The 23,177-nt window shown below is 45.6% G+C and overlaps 1 protein-coding gene across 1 annotated transcript in view; it reads right to left on the bottom strand.

Annotated features, from left to right (window-relative positions):
- Positions 1–1,965: 1,965 nt before the first annotated feature.
- Acoxl (acyl-CoA oxidase like) overlaps positions 1,966–23,177 on the bottom strand; it is a 275,238-nt gene continuing 254,026 nt past the window's right edge. Inside the window, exons 17-18 of the mRNA XM_052183555.1 lie at positions 22,496–22,597; positions 1,966–2,871 (exon numbers count right to left, since the gene is read on the bottom strand). Coding sequence (XP_052039515.1) covers positions 2,683–2,871; positions 22,496–22,597 — 291 coding nt within the window. The 3' untranslated portion in view covers positions 1,966–2,682. The remainder of the gene's footprint in view (positions 2,872–22,495; positions 22,598–23,177) is intronic.

The raw sequence follows: 23,177 nt of genomic DNA, 5'->3' as shown, positions 1-23,177 counted from the left end.
AGTTTGGGTGCACCGCCCACCCCCGGCGTGTTTACCCTAGTGTCTTGGCCTGCGGGCAGCTGCATGCACGCCCATCCTCCACTCAGAATGTACCCGCCCCTCCCCATCCTCCCATGGCGGCCACCTCGCCGAGCGGAACTTAGGGGGCGCTCAGGGCACGTTGCTGTGTCCAGCCTGGCCGCGGGCGCCAGTTGGAAGCCCCAGGAGGCGCCCCTGCGCCCTTGCTTTGCAGAGTTTCTCAGCCCCAAACCATGGGGACTAGATTGGTGCAAGGATAGGCACTGGCCTTTGACCGCCCTTTCCTAGAATTCCTGGCCTCCGGGCACTCAGAACAGAGAGATGCTCAACCCTCCTCCTCGGCTTCGGCTGCAACTCATCGGGGGAATCTTCACCGCCGCCGCCTTCTGTTCTCATTTAGGCTCCGTGTGTGTGTGTGTGTGTGTGTGTGTGTTTTGTTGTTGTTGTTGTTGATGATGATGTTGTTGTGTCTTATACGTTTGTTTCCCCAGTGCCCAGTTACTTAAGAGGCAGAGCTGGTGGTGAGAAGGACAGTTGAGAGACAAGGGAAGCTTCTGGGAGCGATGGGCGTGCACGACGAGCAGATAAAATGGGATGAGAAAGTTAACTGGAAAAGAATGATTACAAGGAAAAAGAGGGGGGGGGGGGGGCTATGAAGACGGTTATGCCATGAGCGGTGTTGGGAACCTCGAAATGTATTAGGCTCAGTGTACCGCGTCTGTCCATCAGCCCGCCAAAGCTGGCGACCACGGAGCAGGGGAGCTGGGAAAACCATAAGGGGGTCGAAAAATCCCCCGGTCCCCCTGAAGCTTTCGTGATCCCAACGGAAGTCTCGAAGTCAGTGGTGCCATGTGCATCCCCACCCCCAACCCCTTCTCTCATAGCGGAGGCTCAGAGAAGCTGGTCTGGAGATAAAACGTCCCGCACTGTACATGTGAGGATTAAAGAAACTCGATTTAAGGGCTACCCAACCTGCATCCAGGCTGGCAGCAGGAAGGACATAGCCTTTTCATGCAGAACAAGTGTCGCGGCCTGCCGTCCCAGTGTTGGGCCATCTTGGTCATTTTGGTGTTCTTAAACGGATCTAACGTCACCGTGACACAGCACAGCCCCAAGCTAAGGTCGTGGTTCTCAGGTGAATCCTGAGCGAGACCAAAGAAGCCACTGGTTCCCAGGGAAGCTGGAGGGCTCAAGGCAAAGCCTTGCCCCTGCTGGAGATAAGGGGTGTTTGCTACAGGAGCGGAGCGCACAGGGCAGGGGCGTGGATGCAGCCGTGTACACCACCGATCCAGGTCTGCCCTGACTAAGGCTGTGAACCAAGACTGTGCCTTGGCCACTCGGCATCCCACCCATGCAGCCCAATCTGCTGCTGCTACTCCGGGAGTCCAAAGCCTGTAACAAGTCGGCTTGCTCTTCGCCCTCAGCGGGGAGCAAGGCGCCTCAGACTCGGACTAGAAAAGAACCATCCAGGGGTGGGGAGTGGGGGTGGGGAAGCGCCGGTGTTTCTTTGTAGGAACAGGCTGCTCTGGAGTCTTCCGATTTTGCAACCCTGGACACGCTAAAAGAAAATATACAGGCGCTGGGGAAAGCAACGGGCTGGTCTATGTGCTCTTATTTAGGGCTTAATTAGGAAGCCGGCCTGGAGGCGGAGGCTCTTGCATCATCAGGGAACAAGGCGGTCGGGGAGCTTCCACCAAACGCTTCGAGTGAGGTAGCTGCGGGCTTTGGGGCCCATGCAGCTTTCTCCGGCTGTGTCAGGAGAACTCTTGGGATCGGATTTGACGGCAGAGAAGAGCGGCGTGGGAAGGGCCAGTGGGTCACCCGTGCCTTCCCGAAGCTGACAATGGATGTGGAGGGAGGGAAGCGAGCCGATGGCTAGGAAGAGATGAGAATGAAATTGGGCAGCGCCAAGTCAGAACACAAATGAGAAATTCATTTCCGCCTGTGTAATCTCCAAATTCCAAAATCACTTTATTCCAACAATTCCCCAGGCCCGCCATCCCTACCTCTCCAAGCCGCCGGAGCACCTTTCTATCATTTATTAAACTTTGCACATCTCTGAAGGGTGGGTAACAGTTTAGCGCCGAGGACCGTTTGTTGCGCATGGTCCTGCGGTCCGGAGATCGCCCACCTGCTAAGACTAGGACGACTCCGGGCTCAAGCTCTCGGCTCTCGCCGGCGCATTTCCTCACAGAGCTGATTCACTAATCATCCCTCGTTGAACTTTTGCCCGAGCTTGGAGAGGGTGGAGCTCTCCTCCACCCCCTTTGCCTAAGGGTGTTTGATTTTTATGTTTTGATTTTTTTTTTCACCCAGCGCCAGAGATTTTCGAAGTCTCTGGGAATCTGAGTCACCGCTGACAGTAGAGATCTTTGGTGACACCGTGCGGGTGGGCGAGACCATTGTCTGGGGATCCAGGGCCATGGCTGGGAGAAGTCAAGGCAAGGGCTTGCTTAGGTGACCTGGATAAGTCACTGTGCTACTTAGGGCATCCATCTAGGGCTCCCTCTCCCGGACAAGTTGTCCTGCTCCTTGCCAGCCTTAGCTGGACCTCCTCTGCCTGACTAATATCCCCAAGGTGGCTGCCCCGCACCTGCCACTTTGTCCTCTGCTCCAGCTCTGACCAAATACTTGGAAGATGGGACACTACATTTCTCGCCTGGCTCACAGCTTGGCCAGTCGGGAGCGCGCGCCATCCCGCACGAGCGGCTGCGTGGGCGCCGGGTGGAAGGCCTCTGCAGCCCCGGGGTTGGGGATTCCCGCTATTGGTGCGCGGATGGTGCTGTGTGGAATATTGAACGCAGAGATCACCTTCAGGGCGTCATCCTTCACGGACTCGCACAAATTCAGCAACTGCAAAACATGACACAGAGGGACAGGTCAGATGTGGGCGCCCTCACGGAGGACTTGCCGTCTGCCGCTCAGAAAAGCAGAAAATTTGAGTTCCCCACAACACAGGAAGTTATTGTTTCTAAACAAGCTGCGTCTTTAAAATCTCTTAAGTCTCTGACCCCCAGGTCCAGCCGAGTCCTAGGGTTTTTTTGTTTGTTTGTTTGTTTTTCCAATCCTGGGGCGGGGCGGCGGGGGAGGGGCGGGGGGCGGGGCGGGGGGGGCGGGGAGGGAACTGAGGGTAGCTGCTCTTCGCTAAGATACCTCGATAACTAGAGACGCTGCGTTCTCTCCACTCCTTCCTTCTTCCCGCGCTTCCTCTCCATCTCTGGAGTGCCACCCTCTGGCTCACAGAGGCAACTGACAAGAACTTGTGACTAGATGAGCCGGTGAAAAGGTCTGCCTCATTTCACCAGAAGGGCGGGAAGGGTGCCACCAGAGCCTGGAAGGCAGTAAGGAGGCCCCCACAGACTTCAGTGGACCACCAAACAAACCAAGGCTCAGCCTTAGTCACTTTCCGGCCTCCAACTGCGGGAAATCGACGAGTGGTCGATCCACTCTGTCAGGCAAGGCAGGTCCATCAGGGCAGACTTCCCAGAAGAAGGGAGGGAGGTTGCAGACCAGGGCTGTGTTTCTATTTCATTTTCTATGATTTAGACGCCGGCACCGTCCCACCCACCCATCCCTGCAAGGAAGCCAAAATAAAGGATTGTTTTTCTAGACCTGAACAAGGGCAGAGGCCTGTTTTCCTTTCCCCAAAGCAACTTCTTATTGTACCCCGACATTTGAAGTCTTCGTAAAGTTATCCATGTCTTGGACTGAATCACGACAACCTCCAGGCTTCTTAGTTTCTTTTTTGTGGCTTTAAAGACCACTTTTATGGAGCCCGTTTTGTCCCTGTGTGCTATCTATATTTTAAGAACTATTCCCCTCCCGGCGTCAGCCATCCTCAAAACATTTCAAGTGTTCAGAAACAATGGGGACTCCCCAAAAGAAAGAGGAAGAGGAGGCAGAAGCATGTAGGGGAGGTCAATCCAAGGCCCTCTTCCTTCACGATGCACCCCGCTTCCCAATGATTTCTAATGAAAAGCTTCATTCTTCACACACGTGGTTAAGCACCATCAAATAAGAACTGAAATGATGACTTTGATCACATTTGCAAGATGCGACAAGACAGACTGTCACTAACCAAGATTTCCAAGTCTGTAATTAATACTCTTGACAAATCCCCGACTAATCTGTCAACTCTTGATGCCTTTTACCACACATTTCAAAACCACGAGATGGTATACCCAGCCCCTGAACTTGCCTCATGTGCTCATGTAATTATTCAAGGTAATGTTCCCTTTGGGTTTCATTAAGGCAGATAGGCCAACTCTTGTCACGTAGCCATCAACAGGGGAAACTCACTTTGAAAGAAAGCTTGTGAAAGAACACTGTGGGTTTGGTTTGTCTAGTGCTAAATCTAGACTTAAAGGTTTGGAATTACAGAAAGTGATTTCTATTTGCTATAAGGAAGAGGTTTTTGTTTTGTTTTGTTTTTTTGTTTTTAAAAGGAAAGGCCAAATGCTGGTGAAGAACAGTATTTCTATGCTTCTCATTCTCCAGGAGTAAGACCTCAGCGCAGGTATTGGAAAAGAGCATTGAACTGGTTAGGGAGACCGAACATTGACTGCCAAGAGAGTTCCTAAACCTCAGGTTCTGGAGTAGTCTGGAGCACCCTCTGGCTTTCCCATCCTTACTTCAACAGAACCTAGAATATGTAGTTGGAAGGCACCCCCATCTGCCTTTTCCTATGAAGAGCATAATCTTTAGCCTCCTTTTACTCACAGTATGTGAACTGTGGTACTGTCCTGTGTTAGAGGCTACACTGGACTTGAGAAGCTTACGTGTACACCACACTCTGCAGGCAGGCATGGCCTCTTACAGCAGGAAGCTACTGCAAAGTTTCAGGGGCTCTAAAAAAATGCAGTTCGAGTAGGAAGCTGGAGATATGGCTCAATGGTTAAGCACACTTGCTGCTCTTGCAGAGGACCTGGGATCAGTTACTGACACCCACATGGTAGCTGACTGCTGCCTCTAAGTCCAGTTCCAGGAGATCAAGTTTCCTCTTCTAGCCGCCCCACTCCACCCCACCCCCCAGCATCAGGAACACATATGGTGAACATACATGTAAACAAACATATACATAAAGCAAAAAAGCAAAAATAAATCTTAAAAATACAATCTGCTTAATTAAAAAAAAAGTATTTGAATGGGGCCTATGTAGATAGATGGCTCAGTGGTTACCAGCCCTGCTGCTCTTTCAGAGAACCCAGCTTGTTCCCAGCACCCAGGTCACCTGTCACCCTCTTCTAGCCTCTGCAGGCACTTGTATGTATGTATGTATGTATGTATGTATGTATGTATGTATGTGGTGCACACACAGTCTAGCAGACACACACACAGAGACATATAAGATAACAAATACAAACCAGAAAGCAAGCAGAAGCATGGGGCACCGGAAGGCTCTGAGTGTGGATGATGACTCTGTAACCTAGGGGAGGCGTTCCTGTCTCATTTGGCTCTTTGTGTCCACCTGCTGGCATATTTTCTTTCTTCTCTCCTGTTTGACTCTCCCAGCACTGCCGTACCCAGTTAGGAAAAGAAGGTGGCCTAGAAGCAGCAGCCTCTGAGCTTCCCACCCCCTAAGCTTTTTCCCTTCCGGTCAGCAAGGCCCTGACCATACAGGAATTTTCAGGTTGTGGTATATCCAACCATTGCTTGCTCTCTGTGCATAGGTTTTCCTGCTTCTGGAGTGTCTTGCCTTTGTTTCCAGCTCCAGATGCTTGAGGGGAAATGCAAGCTGAAACACCTGGAGAGATGGATGGCTAGTCTAACGAGCCGCTCCTTTCCTGCTTGGACACTGTGCTGGCTTCTTTACATCCATCCCATGTATCGGAGAGGACACGTGGCTCATTTGGCAAGCAGAAGGTGAAGAAAGTGAATTCCACAGGCTAGGCCTTGAAGAGGTGCCCAGGACTCTGCTCTTGCTCTCCTGTGACCCTGATACCACTTGCGGTTGAGTATCACCTGCTGGAGGATGGAAACCTAATGAAGAAGAGCTAAGGAGCCTTGGCCAACAGCCAGCACCCACTGCTGATGCAACAAGGGGCCACCTTGCCCCACCCCCACCCCCAGGACTCTTGTGCCCACTTAACTGTAACCGCAGGAATGACCACACACAAGATCATCCAAAGAGCTTCAGCCTCACGGAACTGAAAATAATTATATTGATGGATTATGCCCAGAAATGCAAAGCAAATCAACTTGCTATATCAATTCTAGCCCATTTTCAAAAGGAACTGGTTGGAGTTAACATCCATTGTCTAAAGGTTTGGTACTGAATAATTTCCTGTCCATTATTTTCAGCCAACTTGATTTCTGATGAACCTGGATATTGGGAGAGAAACCAAAAAAAGAAGCGGAATTGAGGCTATGGATGGCTCTGCAGGTATAAGTGCTGCTGCTGTTGCAGAGGACCTGGGTTCAGTTCTCAGCACCCACAACATGTCTGGGATCCATGTGTGCCTATGTACACAGACACAGAGACATACACACACATAGATGAAAAAGAAAATGAATCATTTTAAAAAGCAAGGGAGTCTTCAAGGCTGGAGAGATGGCTCAGTTGTTGCGAGAAGTGCTTGTCACACATGAGAGGACCCATATCTATGCTAAGAAATAAGAGGCATTGAATAAACAGGTCCAGTCCGCAGTGGCCATGCCAGCCAGCTCTGGGGAGTGGAGGTGGGGATTCCTGGGGCTTGCTGGAGAGAGAGAAAGAGAGAGAGAGAGAGAGAGAGAGAGAGAGAGAGAGAGAGAGAGAGAGAGAGAGAGAGAGAGAGAGAGAGAGAGCTATTAAGGAAAACATTTATATGGACACTGGCTCCCACAGGTTCCACATTTACAACCAGGCACATATGTACAAAGGAAAGGGAATCTTCAAATAAATGAGAAAATATTGTTTAATCTAAAGACATGTTGGGGACAAAATTCAGGCTATTAGTGAAATGAAGTTTCTGTATTACTTTTGTTTTATTTTTGATACCAGATCACACTATGTAGCCCTGGCTAGCCTGGAACTTACTAGCTAGACTGGACTCTTCTCAAACTAACAAATATATGCCCATCTCTACCTCTCAAGTCCTGGGATTAAGGTGTGCAGCTGCTGGATTATTTGCGGCTATCAGTTAACATCGTTATTCTTATCACTGACCCCAGAGGTCTTGTTCTGACTCAGTCCCTAGCTATCTGTCTCCCTGGAAGATTTGTATCTTGACTAATTCTGAATGCCAACTTAGATTAAAAAACATTGGGCTGGGGCATGGTGGTGCACGCCTTTGATCCCAGCACTTGGGCAGCAGGGACAGGGGTGCGGGGTGCGGAGGGGGGATCTCTGTGAGTTCAAGGCCAGTCTGTTCTACAGAGTGAGTTCCAGGACAGTCATGGATATGCAGAAAAACCCTGTTTCCAAAACAAGATGGAACAGAGCAGAAAAAGAAAACAAATAAAAAAAAGATAATTCTTGGTATCAAGAATTTTTGGTATCTCTGGCCTCTACATGCATGTCCATATGAGTGAGCATACATATATGTGCTCAGACAAATATAAAAGGACTCATATATATATATATATTAGATATAGATAGGTGATATATAGATATAGATTAGATATAGATATATAGATTAGATATATAGATTTTATATATAGATTTTATATATATATATATATATATATATATATGCACATGCACACACATGAAAATCTAAAAAGATTGTTGTTGTTGTTGTTGCTGCTGCTGCTGCTGCTGGTGATGATGATGATGATGATGATGATGATGATGATGATTTGTGATGCAGAGGATGAGATCCTTGAACACAGGATCTCATGTTTTTCCAGCCCTTCCATGATTATTATCACAGATTCTTTAGTTAGCAATAAGTATGATTTCTTTACACGCTGGTATTTCCTTTAGTGAGAATGCTAAATCACCATTACCTAAAACAAGAGTGCTGACACAGAGGCATCGATTTAACCACTTACTAAAAGCACCTCACACTGATTCAGACTGCTGCTGATTCATAAGAGGAAAAGTCTCTACAGAAGTCAAGTGTGCATCGCTTTCCCTTTAGAATGCAGGAAACCATATGAAAGGATCAGCAATGGAATTAAAGTAACCACAGGCCCGCGCTTGGTAGCATTTCTAGCAGACAAAGGCATTTACACAAAACGAGAAAGAATATTCAATTAGGTGGTTATGGCAGCGCGGCAGCACGCCACTTTCACACCTTTTAATACCAGAGAATATGGTATCTAAATCAACTGATCGTTTAGTCTGATAAGCGCATAACCAAGAGGGAGTGATTTTCAGTCACGAGAATTTCTTCAAGGGCAGAAACCTCACAATTACATGAAACACAGTACTCAGCACAGCCACCCCTTTGGTGTCTCCAGGGAGTGCTTCTAATACCTTCTTACAGACGCGGGATCTGTGGGTGCTTAAATCCCTTAACTGGAATGCAGTGATATTTGCAGCCCTTTCAGATCACCTCTGCCTTCAGCCTCCACCAGGCTAATACTGCACACAGTGAAGTGCTGGAGCAGCGCCCTTACTGCGCCAGTCGCTCCCATCTGATAGGTCCATAGTCCTTCTGCTTTGCTCAGCCCACGTTTGAAGCATCAGGAGCTTTGGTTTATCCCCATGGACCTCATTTCTCTATGAAGCTACGTCATCATTTTGAGCACCGCGCTGCTTCCTAGTACGGCTGCTTTGCTTTGTCCAGATTCTGTATCTTCTTCCCATGAGAGTAAAGTTCTCTCCTCTCCTTTTACATCCAAACTAGAATTAGGAGCCTTTACAAGTTGTTATTAAAAGCATCTGTGTACCTGAAACTCAAAAGCCTAGGACACATCCCTTCTTAATAATAATAATAATAATAATAATAATAATAATAAATCCATACTCTAAAGTTAAATACTTAGGGAGGGTCCAAGTAGGATATGGACTTAGTAGGCTTACTTAAGACAAGCTGACATACAAGAATAATTGTGTCTACATTACATCTGGAACACATAACTGGGATATGTTCAATTAAAATATGTCATTTAATAGCTTCAAGAACATGCAAATTAAGGCTTAATGTAGTGACGTATGCTCAAGAATTCTATTGCTTAATTAAAAAGCTCTGCTGGAGAGAAATGGCTGAGTGGACACAGCACACTCACAGCACACTCACTCACAGCACACTCACAGCACACTCACTCACAGCACACAGCACACTCACTCACAGCACACTCACAGACTGGTGCAGTAAAGTAGTGAGAGCATCAGAGTCAACATAAATGTGAGCAGAAAATATACAGGCAATTCTAAAATGTATAGAAAAATAATTCAAAGTATAGGATAGCCAAAATCATTTTGAAAAAGAATACAGTACATAGGAGATTCATATTATCCAACATAAGATTGATAAACCAAGAAAAAATTAGTAAAAATAATAGACAAATCAATGAATGGAGTAAAATATGAAATCCCTAATGGCCTCATAATCTTATGTTCAGTCGATTCTCCCCAGAGAAGGCAAAATGCTTGAATGGGAAAAGGCAGGTTTATTAACACGTCATGATTAGATACTTGGCTAATTTTATGACAGCCCACTTCAACCTCATCCTATGCTCAGAAATTAATTTGAGATAGGAAGTAGACATTGTTGTAAAAGCAAATGTCATAGGGCATATCATTACAGTCTTCAGTTAGGCAAAAAAGTTTTCAGAGAAGATGCAAGGGCACTAGTAAAAAATTAAAAAATGATGACTTCTATCCCACCAAACTTAAAGCCTGATGCTTATCAAAAGATATTAAGAAAATGATTAAGCCACAGGATGGGAAAATTAAGACTTCTCATATTTACAGTGTTTAGCAAATTCCTTCCACATAGCATTATGCGGTTTATAATAGGACAGAGGACAAAATCATATATTTCACCAAAATATTAAGACATATCAATGAGCAGTAAGCACTTGAAAGGATTCTCAACAAGGTCTGAGAGATGAATGTTAACATGGTGAGATAGCACGCCTATTAGCATCCATGACTGCTGCCTCTCTGGGACAATGGGACTCTGTATCAGCGACTGTGCCTGAGGTCACCTGGAGGTGAAGGCCAGTTGCTGGAGGCCGTGACACAGCAGAGTCTTAGAACAAAGAGCCTTGGAGGGGGAGAAGAGGCAGTGAGAGTCCAGAGAAGGCTACATAAAGAAATACTAGTCAGGCAGGGGATACAGAGGAATGGACTCAACACAGACATATGCTGCACAGAGTGAGCCAGAATGCTTGCTCCCCAAGTTCTGCAGCAGGAGAACAGAGTTACACACACAGTCAGAACTGCAGGGGACAGGGAAGGCAGGGACAAAAAAGTGACTCCCAGAAGCTTCTCCAGCAATGGACACTTCTCCAAGGTAGTTAAAGTCTGTGTTATATAGTCCTGCCCTCTGTCAAAATTCACCAAAGTGATATTTACACATTTCAGTGTTTGCAAAATGAGCCCCATTTTCCATGTTAATTTTTAATTAACATGTTTAAGTTAGAAGAAAAAGAAAGGCAAAAAATTTTAGGGGAAGCAGTATGTGACTGCAAACTTTAAACTTTAGTTTTTGTTAAAAATAATATAAAATAGCATCTATCATCATTATATATAAGGGGTGCATTTTGACTCCTAGAAATTAGGAAGAACATAATAATATAGTTTTATACTTATGTAGCATGTGTGTGTGTGTGTGTGTGTGTGTGTGTGTGTAAGTCATGCATGTAGAAGTCAGAGAACAATTTTTGGTAGTTTAGTAGTCTGTTTTCTCCTTCTGTCATGTGGACCCCAGGAACTAAACTCAGGTCATCAGGCTTGGTGGCAAGTACATTGACCTTAACCGAGTAACCGAGCCTGCTCACTGGTCCAATAATACCATTTTTAAAATGGAAAATGCTATGCATTTTGTTTTTTTCATTTTATCATAAAAGAACAGCCCTTCCCAGAGGAATCTCCCCTGTTTGGAAGTTGGCCTGTATGACTGGAAGGGATGCTCTAGATTGGATGAAGGGCAGTAAGTCACAAGGTCAAAGAGTGTAGGAAGTGTAGGGGTGGTTCTGATGCTAAGGTCCTGTTCCCCAACTGCTACTTGATCTATCAGTAAAGATGCAATGGGCCAGTTGTTGGGTGGAAGAAATAGGCGGGACTTCTGGGTCCCTGCAGGCAAGCTAGTAGACATAAGGGGAGGGAAGAGTTCTCACCATGCTTCAGAGGGACAAAAGGTGATCAGTCATGTGAAATGAGAGGGACAAAAGCCATGTGAAATCTTGGGAGAAACTGCCATAGACTGCTTCTCCAGTGAGAGGATGAGGTGCTGAGCTAGGACTAAAGGTAGCTGAGCGACTGAAGTTGAGGACAGATGTAGGGTGCTGAGTTAAGGGTACTGGGGAGGGCACTCTAGCCGCAGAGACTAATAATGCCCAGCAATTGAGCCAATAAGGCCACTGAAATTGAACAACTGTGTGCGTCTGTTTTTCATCCACGGATCCAATACTCTCTGGGGAGGGGCTGGTGGCGTGGTCTGTTCCCAGAGCTTAGGCGGGGTAGCGAAGGAAGGAAGACTCTTTAGCATGAGGCCAGTGGACCAGAAATGGCTCATGTAAAATGGGACTCCCAGAGTCAACTGATCTAGGGCCTGAGGAATTCAGAAAGTCCCCCAGAAAGGACTCTTGACTGGGCTACAGCCATGGCTCGGTGGGAGCACGCTGATCTAGCACGCCTGACGTTCAGTCCCAGCACATTAGTGTAAACCCCATCCTGCCTGACCATACTTTTATTTGCACAAAAGTCACTGTCATGACTCATGACATTCTGAGAAGACAGATTTCCTATTCCCTTAACCACAGTGGGCACCCTAGATACTTTAGTGAAACAAACCTGAGGGGACTTGAGAGGATGAAGAGAGAAACACTTCTCTAGGGCCTGTGGGCTCCTGCGTGACGGGGATGGCATCTCTGGTTGCCAATTTGACTGTATCTGGAATGAACTACAATCCATAAATGGAGGGCACACACCTGTGATCCAGATCTTGAGGTTGGAAGACACAGGCTTTTGACCCAGATCTTGACATGGGATGACATGTGCTTTCGATCTAGATCTCAAGGCATAGTGGCCATGAAAATCTTTGGCTCAGCCAAGGTTTAACCCACACCTTTAATCCCAAAAGACAGAGGTAAACAGTCTCTGAGTACAAGGCCAGCCTGGGACAGAGCAAGTTCCAAATCCAGGGCATACCTTTAATCTGGGCGACACCTTCTGCTGGAGGCCTACATAATAAGTACAATAAAAGAGGAAGGCTTTGTTCTTTGCCTACGTGCACTTTTCTTGCCAGGACATATGTTGGAACCTTCTTTTCCAGGATTTCAGCATATACAGAACAGCAGCTGAAACAACCAGCCTCATGGGACTGAGCACCTACTAGACTCTTGGATTTTCCCACTCACAGCTGCCCATTGTTGGGTTAGGTGGAACTTATTACAATAAATTTCTTTAATTTATAGAGACATTCCGTGAGTTCTGTGACTCTATGGAACCCTGAATAATACAGTGATGGTGGTAATTTCCTTGGATTTTCTTTCTGATGCACAGGTCTCTAGTAGCGATACCAACAGACATGGACAAATACCCCAACAATCATGTGCTGTCTCTCGCCAAAGCATCAGGCAAGGGCAGCCTCACTACACTGATTTGCAATATGATTGTTCTAGTCCATCCAAGCCTCACAGAGAAAGCTGTGTGCACACTCCCAATAGCTCAACAGACCATATAGATAGTCTTCTATACCAACAGGTTGTAGCAAGATCCTCATGGGGAGCCATGCCTTATACCTCCTAGCAGTAGAGAGCCCCTTTCCTCTTGCATATAAGGTCAGAGAAGGCCTGGTGAGAACTTAGCATTAACATGAAAGTGACCAGGCCACTTGGGGAAAGTGATGAGATCTTCCTAGACCCTACCAGAGGAATTAGTGAGGCTGAGTTGAACCCCCTGCACCCTAGAGTTTCCTTTCTGTTGCTGGGTTTAATCATTTTGACTAAAACAACTAAGGGTAGAAATGGGTTTGTTATTACACTCTCAGGTCTGGGAGGAACCAAAGTAGAAGCTTGAAGTAGCAACTGTGGGGGAACACTGTGGCTTGCTGGCTTGCGGGCTCACTGATGCTTAGCCAGCTTTCTTATACAACCCAGGAAATGGTGCTACCCACAGTGGCATGGGACCTTCCTCATCAACTGACACTCAAGATACTTCCCCATGGCAACCTAATCTGAGGTATCCCTCATCCGAGACCACCTTCTCAGGTTACCCCAGACCAGCAGTTCTTAACCTATGGGTTATAACTTCTTTGGGGTCTGAATGGTTTTTTTCAGAGATCAATCACCCAAGACCATTGAAAACACAGATATTTACAATACAGTTCATAATAGTAGCAAAATTACAGTTATAAAATAGCAACAACATGATTTTATGGTGGTGGTGGTGTCCCTACAACATGAAAAACTGTATTAAAGGATCACAGCATTGGGAAGGCTGAGATCCACTGTTCCAGACTGTTGAGTTGACAGTTAAAATGCTAACTAGACCATCTATCAACAGAGATGGGGTAGGGAACTCAGAATTTGTATCTCTACTACATGGCGCTAAGGTGAGATACCCCTACCATTCTCCCACAGTGCTAGAGAAAGCCAGATCCAGATTGTTTTGTGACATAAAGCCTCAAACATTCAGGTTTCAGTCAAAAGACATTCATCATACTCAGAGCCAGGAAAATGTCAGGCTAAAAGAAGATGACAAAATGTGAGGCTAGCGCAGAGATGACATAGATAAGAGCACTAATGGGTGGAGACTTAAGTAGCCTCGTGAAAATGCTCCATGATTGGTTATGAGCAGGTTCACACACAAGGACCAGTATCTGCATACTGTCCAAGGTGGTGAAAACAGAAAATAGTGGTATAGCCAAATGCTGTGCTCAGACTCAGAAAACAAGAACACCTGGATCACATGACTGCGGGTGTGTAAAGATGTCATGTCCACTCTATCGAGGAAAGAGGTCCGGATGTCCAGGTCTTTAAAATATCAACATGTATCCACCGTATGATCTAGCAAGAGTTCCTGGGCATTTACTCTGGAGAAATTAGAATTTATATACACACAAAATCCTGTATACCAACTTTTTAAAACCAAGTGGTTTTAACATTTTTTAAGTGGTTTTAACTGTTAAAAACTGACTGAATGGCTGGAGAGATGGCTCAGTGGTTAAGAGCACTGACTGCTCCTCCAGAGATCCTGAGTTCAATTTCCAGCAACCACATGGTAGCTCACAACCATCTGTAATGGGATCCAATGCCCTCTTATAGTGTGTCTGAAGACAGCTTCAGTGTACTGGTAACATTAAATAAATACATCTTAAAAAAAACCCAAAACACTAGACTGGTTATTCACACATAACATGTATACCCACAGTGTGAAATAATTACCCAATAATTATAAATCAGGCTCTTGATACATGAAATAGCGTAGATGTATCTCCAGAAAATGATGCGGAAGGGGAAAGCTGATTCTGGAGCAGGTATGTTATGTGGCCCACCGCTGAAAAGATTATTATGCAAATGAAGAACAGATTGGTGCACGTGACCTGGGATTAAAGAGAGGGGATAAAGGAAGACAGTATGACCACAAAAGAGCCACAAGAGGGTTCCTGTGGTGATGGAAGCACACTGCCCTGCACGAGATGGTCTAAAGCTTTGCAAGGTATTTCCAAACATTGAATATACTTATTTATCACACAGATTAAAAAATAGAACATCTGCCTCCCAAAAGACTTTAAAAAAATATTCCCGTGCTCACACCTGACATTCTTATTACACTGGCTCAGCAGTTATCTCATTAGCTTAACAGAATGGGTGCCTGTGGCTAGTGTGAGCCAGTGGTTACCAGTGGTTACCAGGTGAGCAACTGGCCGCCCAGGAAGCGAGAATGCAAAAGCCTCAGCTTCCCACAGATGTACCAGCTCCCACACGTCAAACTTGTCCCTTTTCTGTCACCCCAACACGCTATTCTTGTCTGGTCACTAAATCCTGAGCATTTTGAGTCTCCCAGGGTGGGGACAGGGGAAGACCCGGGGATGGGGCAGTAGCTAATGCTGGAGAGATGGTTTAATGGTTAAGAGCATTTGCTCCTATGGCAGAGGACTTGGGTTTGGTTCTCAGCACCCACATCTTGCAGCTAACAACTGCCTGTAACTCCAGTTCAGGAGGATCTAACGCCATCCTCTAACACCTGAGGAGGACGGGTGGCCTCCTCAGGTATAGCATGAACATGTTGCACATACGCCCATGCAGGCACATGTACATACATGGACATAAAAATAAATGCATAAATATTAAAAACAATAATTGAAGGGAATAAACAACTTACCTTCAGGAAATGAAAGGCAACTACAAGGAGATTTGCTTTTATAAGTGTTAACTTATGTGAAAATGGATACACTGAGGATTATTTGTTTCTGTTTCAAGTAAAATCTATTACATTTTACAGGAATCATAATAAGATCATTTTCGGTAACTGCGACTGGGGTCCAGTGGGATCCATCTCCTGAAGTCTTCTTGGTACAGGACAATCACTCTTAGATACAAAACCCAACCACCAGAACTTTGTGAATCCTGGGTTGAAGGTGTGAACCCTCAGAGAAGAGTGACCCACTTGCCCACCACTTGAGGCATCTCCCTGAGGGGCTCAGGCTGATGGCCCTGGAAGAACTCAGGCTGGATATCTGCCAAACTACCCACCTCATCTATTGCTCTTGAACAAAGGAAATAGAGAGATCCTGGTTCAGTTCCCAGATACACAAAGCTCTACTGTGGGCATGATGTCTGACCAGGTGGTTGCCAGGTGAAAATCAGGACAGGTGGCTGGGTATGACCTCATGATCTAACAGAAGAAACCAACCCCCACATGTATTTTCTTAACCTCAGCTCAGTGACTCCAATTTATCAGTTCAAGCTAGTGTTTCATGCCACGGATGCATGCCATGGATACATGCCACGGATGCATGCCACGGATGCAGGAGGGGAAAGGAGGAGACATCCCCAGCTAAGGAGCTGTGATCTGCGGCCATAATAGTCTTCCAATCTCCCTGTTTTAAGGTTTTTGGTCCTAGGAATAGATGGATGGCTAGGAGAGATGCTCTGGTTGTTCCATTGTCCTCCAGAGGGTCACTAGTAGTCCTACAGAGGCAGTGGGTTCAGTCCCATTCTGGTTACCCTTTCAATTCTAACAGGATTTTAAGCCTCTCTACTTACATGTACAGTGAGACCATTCCGAAACAATGCCCCTACCTTGCCTTGACCTTGGTCTCCAGCAGGACCTGTGTCCCCTTTCCCTAGAAGACTAGCTCTTCACCTTTCCCCTTCACCTTTCCTCTTCACCTTTCCCCTTTGGCAGGTATGTCACAGCAGGGTTTCTATACTTTAGCACTTGCTAGAAGCCCCACCAGATGGGTTTTAACTGGTGGGAGGCAGGGATCTTTTCTGACAAAGGAAACTGAGAGTGTAGGCAGTAGCTGAGGCTTTAAGGCCAAGGAGCCCTGCCTCAGTTTCCTGCACCTGTGGATTTTTTCAACCCCCACTACTTGAAACCTCAGCTCATGCTGCACTGACCTTGCCATCAGAACATCTGCTGAGCTTCCTTGGGTAAAAGCAAATGGATGGGAAATCTAAGTGTTCCTCAGAAAGAACATCCCATGGAGCATAGAAAACAGCCAAGGGAGCCTCTGCAGGAGCTGAAATCTCCACAAACCCTCTCTGCACTTCATGACTTTGAGTGTGGGGCATACATTCTCCTGGAAGCCCAGCTGAGGCGAAGGGCTCAGAGCCCACACCATCTTTCCCTCTTCAGCTCTCTCCCTAATTTTTTCTGTTGCTTTTTCTTCTCCAAATGTTTCAGCATTTGCATTTCTAGTCCATGCTTAGTTCAAAATGAATGAGTAACTTGAGTGAATACAAGCACCAAATATAAATAAATAAAAACCTGTAAGGTACAAAGGAGATAAATGAGCATCACCCATGTCCTGAATTCCAGCAGTGGCCCAGAGCTCCTTGCTTGAGGGATGCTTCTGCACATTCTTCCTCTGAGCCGTATTCAAGCATGAAGCCCTGTGGTACTGGGAACTACAGAAAGGACCCATCAATCATTAGTCTCGAAAGCTTCTCCTCGCCAGTAATTCAACTATCTGATGGACTGAACTGAAACCTAAACAGTAGCCAGAAGGGTCGTTTTAGTAGGAGCAGGCACAGCCAAGAGCCCAGGTCACATCCTGTCAGCAGCAGACTCCCAGAGGCTCTCATCTACCCTGGTGGGGAAATGACTCATCTCTTCCTGCAGGGAAGACCAAGGCTGCTGGGTCTGCTCTCTGCTTTGTCTTACAAGTGAAGCAAAGCAAAACACAGGGTCCTCACCTGGCACATCTGTGAGCGCATCAAAGAAAACATCCTAAGAGTCATAGGAGAAGAACTTGGGTGGGCTTAGCTCCAGTAGAGACGTGACCTAACTTAAAATAGAACAGCATTTGGGTAGAGTAGCACAATGTACTTGAATGTGGGGGGAAGGGTGTCAAAATTTCTTGGACAGAATCCTGGCTGGTATTTCTTCTCTCATTTTATGAATGAGTTTTTGGTGTTTGACCAATGGGATTCTCATTTTTGATTTCCCATGGCCTCTGAGAGGTAGAAGGTTAGGCCTCTGAGAAGTAGGTTAGCCCTCTTACTGAGCCTGGACTTCCCAAGTCTCCCTTGATTCCTGGCAACTCCTTCATCATCTGTGAGTCATTGACATCTATGTTTCAGGTTCAGCAGGAAAGAGAATCTAATTCAACATTTTGATAAGTATTATCTCCACCACACTGAAGAGGGTCGGTCCTCTTTTGATCTGCAGCCCATAACTCAACACACGCGAACTGGAAAGCTTCCTTCAGTGTTGGTTTTGCTATTAATGAGAGTAATATTACACCCTTCTATATGGTGAAATCTGTCAGGTTTCTCCTCTGCATACTCTAGGTCATTAAAAAGATATATTTTATTTTCAATTAAGTGTATGTGAGTGTCTCTGTGTATGTGCACATCAAGAGCAGTGCCCTAAGTGGCCAGAAGAGGGCATCAGATTTCTCTGGAGCTGGAGTTACAGACCATGGTGAGCCTCCTCACATGGGTATACTTTTCATGGCTGAGCCATCTCTCCAGCCCCAGGTTATTTTTAGCTCTTGTCCCAGTCCTAGCCATTGTCCAAGACTTATTGCTCTTTTTCTCAACAAGTGGTTCGGAAGAATGGACACCAGCGTGTTTGCTGTTGCTTGCTGGTACCATTTCCTAGCAAGCATGTTAATAAAGATTATTAATAAATTAATAATCAATAAATTGTAGTTGCCTCACACCAACTTTTATGCTGAATAGTATCAAAATATTTGGGAAACATCTTCAAAGCATCAGTGATTTGACAAAGCAATAAAAGCAATTTTAAGAAAGGTTGGAGAAATAAGAGAGAAAAGTGCATTTCTTTTGAAGGCATGCCCCATTTCCCACAGACCTCAACTTTCTCTTTGACAGGAGGACAGTGGCTGAGGAGATGGCTGGAGGGGACAACAGCAAAACACCAGAGACAGCACTAGTAAAAACCTTAACAGGAGACCTCGTCCCATCAAGCTGGATGCTAGGGAACAGGCAGATGAAGTTGTTCCTCCACAAACTGTATGTATCTTTTTAAGAACCTTCAAGCAAGACATTTATTTTAGGGATGGCCTCTTCCTGAATGTCTCTTCAGAGTTCCTTGTAAGGTGAAGTAATTCCAATGAACTTTAGGTAAATCATAGAGATCATTACTCAAAAGCACTGCACAGCACACACAGAAGGTAACACAGCTGACACAGGGGGAAAAGGAAATAAAAGATTAAAGATGTAAGAACCTGAAATTGTTACCTGAAGGCAATAAATTCTAGAGGAAATTGAAGGATAATGTTAAATATATTTTGGGAGTAGAAACTAAAAAGTGCCTCAGGGAACATGACAAAGAATGCAGGGGCCTGTTCAGATAAAAAGTCAACAGCTAGAATAAAACCCAGGGGAGGGGGTGCATTAGCCCCAAGAAGAATCATACCCGAGGAGCCAAGGGACTTGAAATACTGGAAGAAAAACCTAGGCCACTTTCAAAGACAGAGAATCTCTGTCCATCTCATATAGATTTATCAGAACCCTTCTGCTCGGCATCCTCCATTGACTAAGGATCCCAAACCTATTTGAAGAAAAGCTAATGATTTCTTGGATGACTAGAGGTTCCTGCAAAGGGGTATGGTGGAGATGATGGAGAGGAAGGAGATGAAGGTGAGAGATGATGAAGGTGGGAGGTGATGGAGGGGAGATGATGGAGGGGGTATGACAGAGGGGGAGGTAATGGAGGGGGAGATGATGGAGGGGGAGATGATGGAGGGGGAGATGATGGAGAGGGAGATGATGGAGAGGGAGATGATGGAGGAGGAGATGATGGACGGGGAGATGATGGAGGGGGAGATGATGGAGGGAGGGATGATGGAGGGGGAGATGATGGAGAGGGGATGATGGAGGGGGAGATGATGGAGGGGGAGATGATGGAGGGGGAGATGATGGAGGGGAAGATGATGGAGGGGGGAGATGATGGAGGGGGAGATGATGGAGAAGGAGATGATGGAGGGGGAGAAGATGGAGGGGGGATGATGGAGAGGGAGATGATGGAGGGGGAGATGATGCAGGGGGAGATGATGCAGGGGGAGATGATGCAGGGGGAGATGATGCAGGGGGAGATGATGGAGGTGCACCAGCTTCCTCATTCTCTCCCTTTTGAGAATACTTGCATGCTCCAAATTGACAGATTAGAAATCCAACAAGGAGGCCTTTGAGCAATCCCATTTGCCCTTTCAGAGAAAGGTAGTTCTGAGGAGGCTGGCTCCTTCCTGCTCATCTCCCAGGATGCTGCGAGGGTTCCATGGTTGACAAATATGGAAATCACGTTGCCCTCCAAGAATACAAAATCACTTTTGAGTCCTACATAAAAGTTGGTCTTCACTCGGCTTGCCTCTGCTTCATGTTTTTTTTCTAATTCAACATTACTGGTGCTATAGATTCAAATATTCTCTTATATAACACTTTTAATTAGAAAATAATTCTAAGCTGGGTGGTGGTGGCACACGCCTGTAATCCCAGCACGCTGGGAGGCAGAGGCAGGCGGATTTCTGAGTTCGAGGCCAGCCTGGTCTACAGAGTGAGTTCCAGAACAGCCAGGGCTATACAGAGAAACCCTGTCTCTAACAAACTAAATCCAAAAAATAATTCTAGAGAACTTTATAAGTCCTGTATTTACATCATTCTGTACCTTCTCTCCCACTCCAATTCCTCCCACATCCCTGCATTCCCTCTCAAATTCATAACCTTTTCTTTAGTTATTATTGTTACACACATGTATGCATACATTCATGTATGAGTAATACACATAATGAGTCAACTTAGTGTTGTTTCTATATACATATGTTTAGGAGTGTTAGATTGATTATCTAAAGATAACCAACCATGAGTTTGTGCCCGAAGAAACCTGATTTGCCCTCTCATAGCAGCCACTGATTGTCATCACCTAGGGGTGGGGTCTTGTGAGACTTCCCCCATCCATGTTGGCATGCCAACTGTTGTCTTTATGCAAGTCTTATTCAGCTGACCATGTTGAGATTTCACAGGTGCAGCTTTCCTGTCGTTTCTAGAAGACATAATTGAGTAGTGTTTTGGCTCTCTGGCTCCTCATACTCCTAACCTCTCTTTTGTGTGTAGAATTATTTCTTAAATTAAGTTCCAAGTGAGTGCTGTCTTTGAGAAATGTCTCTATCAAAGACACCTGACACCTATCATTGCTTCTCTTATGGTCACTTGTGCCCTCAAAGTTTATCTGTCAGAGGGGCTGGCTCAACTGTTACCCTACTGGCTTTTCTTCCAGAGGATGTGTGTTTAACTCCCAGCATTCCCAAAGGTGGTTCAGAACATTCTGAAACTCCAGGCCCAAGGGATCCAATGCCATTTTCTGGCCACCAAGGGTACTGCATTACATGTGTAAGACATGTCTTCAGGCAAGTCTATACACTTATACATATAAGATAAAAATGAATGACATACATTGTCTTCAGCAATAGGACCCTACCATTAAGTTGTGAATCACAGTCTATAGCCTTGGCAACAGCCTGTGTTGTTTGGGAGTTGCATGGGAACCCTTTGATCAACAACTCATCAAGATACAGCCCATTCCTGGCACAAGGTTTTACTTGGTGGCATAAGAAGTCTAGCTTGGGCATTGTACTCCTCAATATGTGGCAACTCCATTTGGATTCCTTTCCTATATGTACATTTTTTAAATAAAACCTCTATAGCAGTAGGTTTCCATATGGTCTTTCAAATGGCATGTAGTATTACTTGTTCCTTCCAAAATTCCCTGAATAATCTTCCTATTTTAGTTTCCCATATATACTATACTTTTTCTCCTTCCTTAGGAGATTGATCATAGAAACTTCTTCTTGCAGAAGATGGGAATTAATAGAGACCCAGAACCAGACATTGTATAGCAAAGAGACACTTTGGAATACTCAGACCTGTATGATATATCTTTATCAAAGTCCCCTTGAGGCTCAGGGATCTATGTGGAAGAAGGGGTAGAGAGATTGTAGGAGTCAGAGGGGGATGGATCACTAAAGAACATCCTCTTCCAGACACAACAGAACTGATGCACATATGGACTCACAAAAATCTTGGTATCAAGCACAAGACCACACAGATTCAAGCCAGTGGGACCCCTGAGAAGGGGAAGCAGCCCCACCCTAAGGAAGAAGCTGCTTATAATTGATAACTGCTGGCAAAGAGTGTCTCTTATTGAGTATCACTATTAACCACAGTTTGTGTTTTTACAAATCTGTATTGGGACTCTTACTATAATGAGACCCTCTGAAGACTGCTGAGTCTTGGATCTCTTTGTGCTTCTGCAGAGGTGTGCCAGGAACAGGCTTCACTGCTGCTCTCTGAGGTCTCTATGCCTAGAGCAGCATCTGGGATGGGTTAATGGCCCCACCTTACCTTTAGGCAGTAAGTAGCTTTTCACTTTCATTGTCACTGCTGACATAAATTTACCACAGGATTTTCTCCTGAATATGAAGGATAAATTAATATGCTTTGGAAGGAGTAGAAAAAAATATTAATACCAATTCCCATCAAAATATGTTGCAGTCTTCGACGTCAGGAAGTTCTGTACAGTGAGTTAGTCTCTGTCACTTAATAGAATGCTAAGTCTGAAACCATGCCCTTAAAGGCCTAAAGTCAGTGCTCAGAAACTGGTGAAAGAGTGGCAGGGACACTTTCTATGAAAGCAAAGAGCCCAAGGCTGCTGTGTAGAGTACCTCTTCTGCACCGGGCCGCTTACCTGAGCCCTGATCTGCTTGCTGGCAGCCGGAGTCAGGAATTCATGTTCTAAGTACCAGCCCCGCTCCTGGAACACCAGCTTCGTTCCATACAGCAGACAGAACTGAAGAGTGAGAGACAGGAAACAAGCAAACATTAGAAAAATGGAGACTAAGGAGTCAGAGGTCACATCACACCCCATTTCCAAAAACTAGAAAGTCCCTAATTATTAAAATGGCCATGCTTTGAATATAAAGTGAATGTTTTATTGTTTTAACTTTCTGATGAACCTTGAATGCAAATCTAAAAGTAGAATAGATGGTAAAAGGGGGTCCCTGGTTTCTATTCCCTTCTAGAAATCTTAATACCAATCGACCTTGGTTCCCATGTAACATCTCTCAGTGCTCCCCACCTGGGGGCCTTAGAATAGATTTTGAAAGACACGTGTAGTTCTGTTTGCTTCCCTTCTCATTCATGAAAAATACTCTGAAATGCCATCTTGATATTTTTCCATTGAGCAGCGCTTGATAAAACTTTCACAAAAATAGCACTCCTCATTTACATCTTGCCTCATTATGCCTTCTCTGTTACATTTATGAAAGCAAGCACCCTAGTGACATCACAGGCAGCCACCAAGCAAAAATAAACTGGTTTTCCAGAGGCAGAGTGGCGTTCCGTTTAACCACTCACTCCTTTCCATTTAC

Source organism: Apodemus sylvaticus, chromosome 5 (genome assembly GCF_947179515.1).
Source record: "Apodemus sylvaticus chromosome 5, mApoSyl1.1, whole genome shotgun sequence".
NCBI lineage: Eukaryota > Metazoa > Chordata > Mammalia > Rodentia > Muridae > Apodemus > Apodemus sylvaticus.
This window is presented reverse-complemented; position numbering and strand designations above follow the sequence as displayed.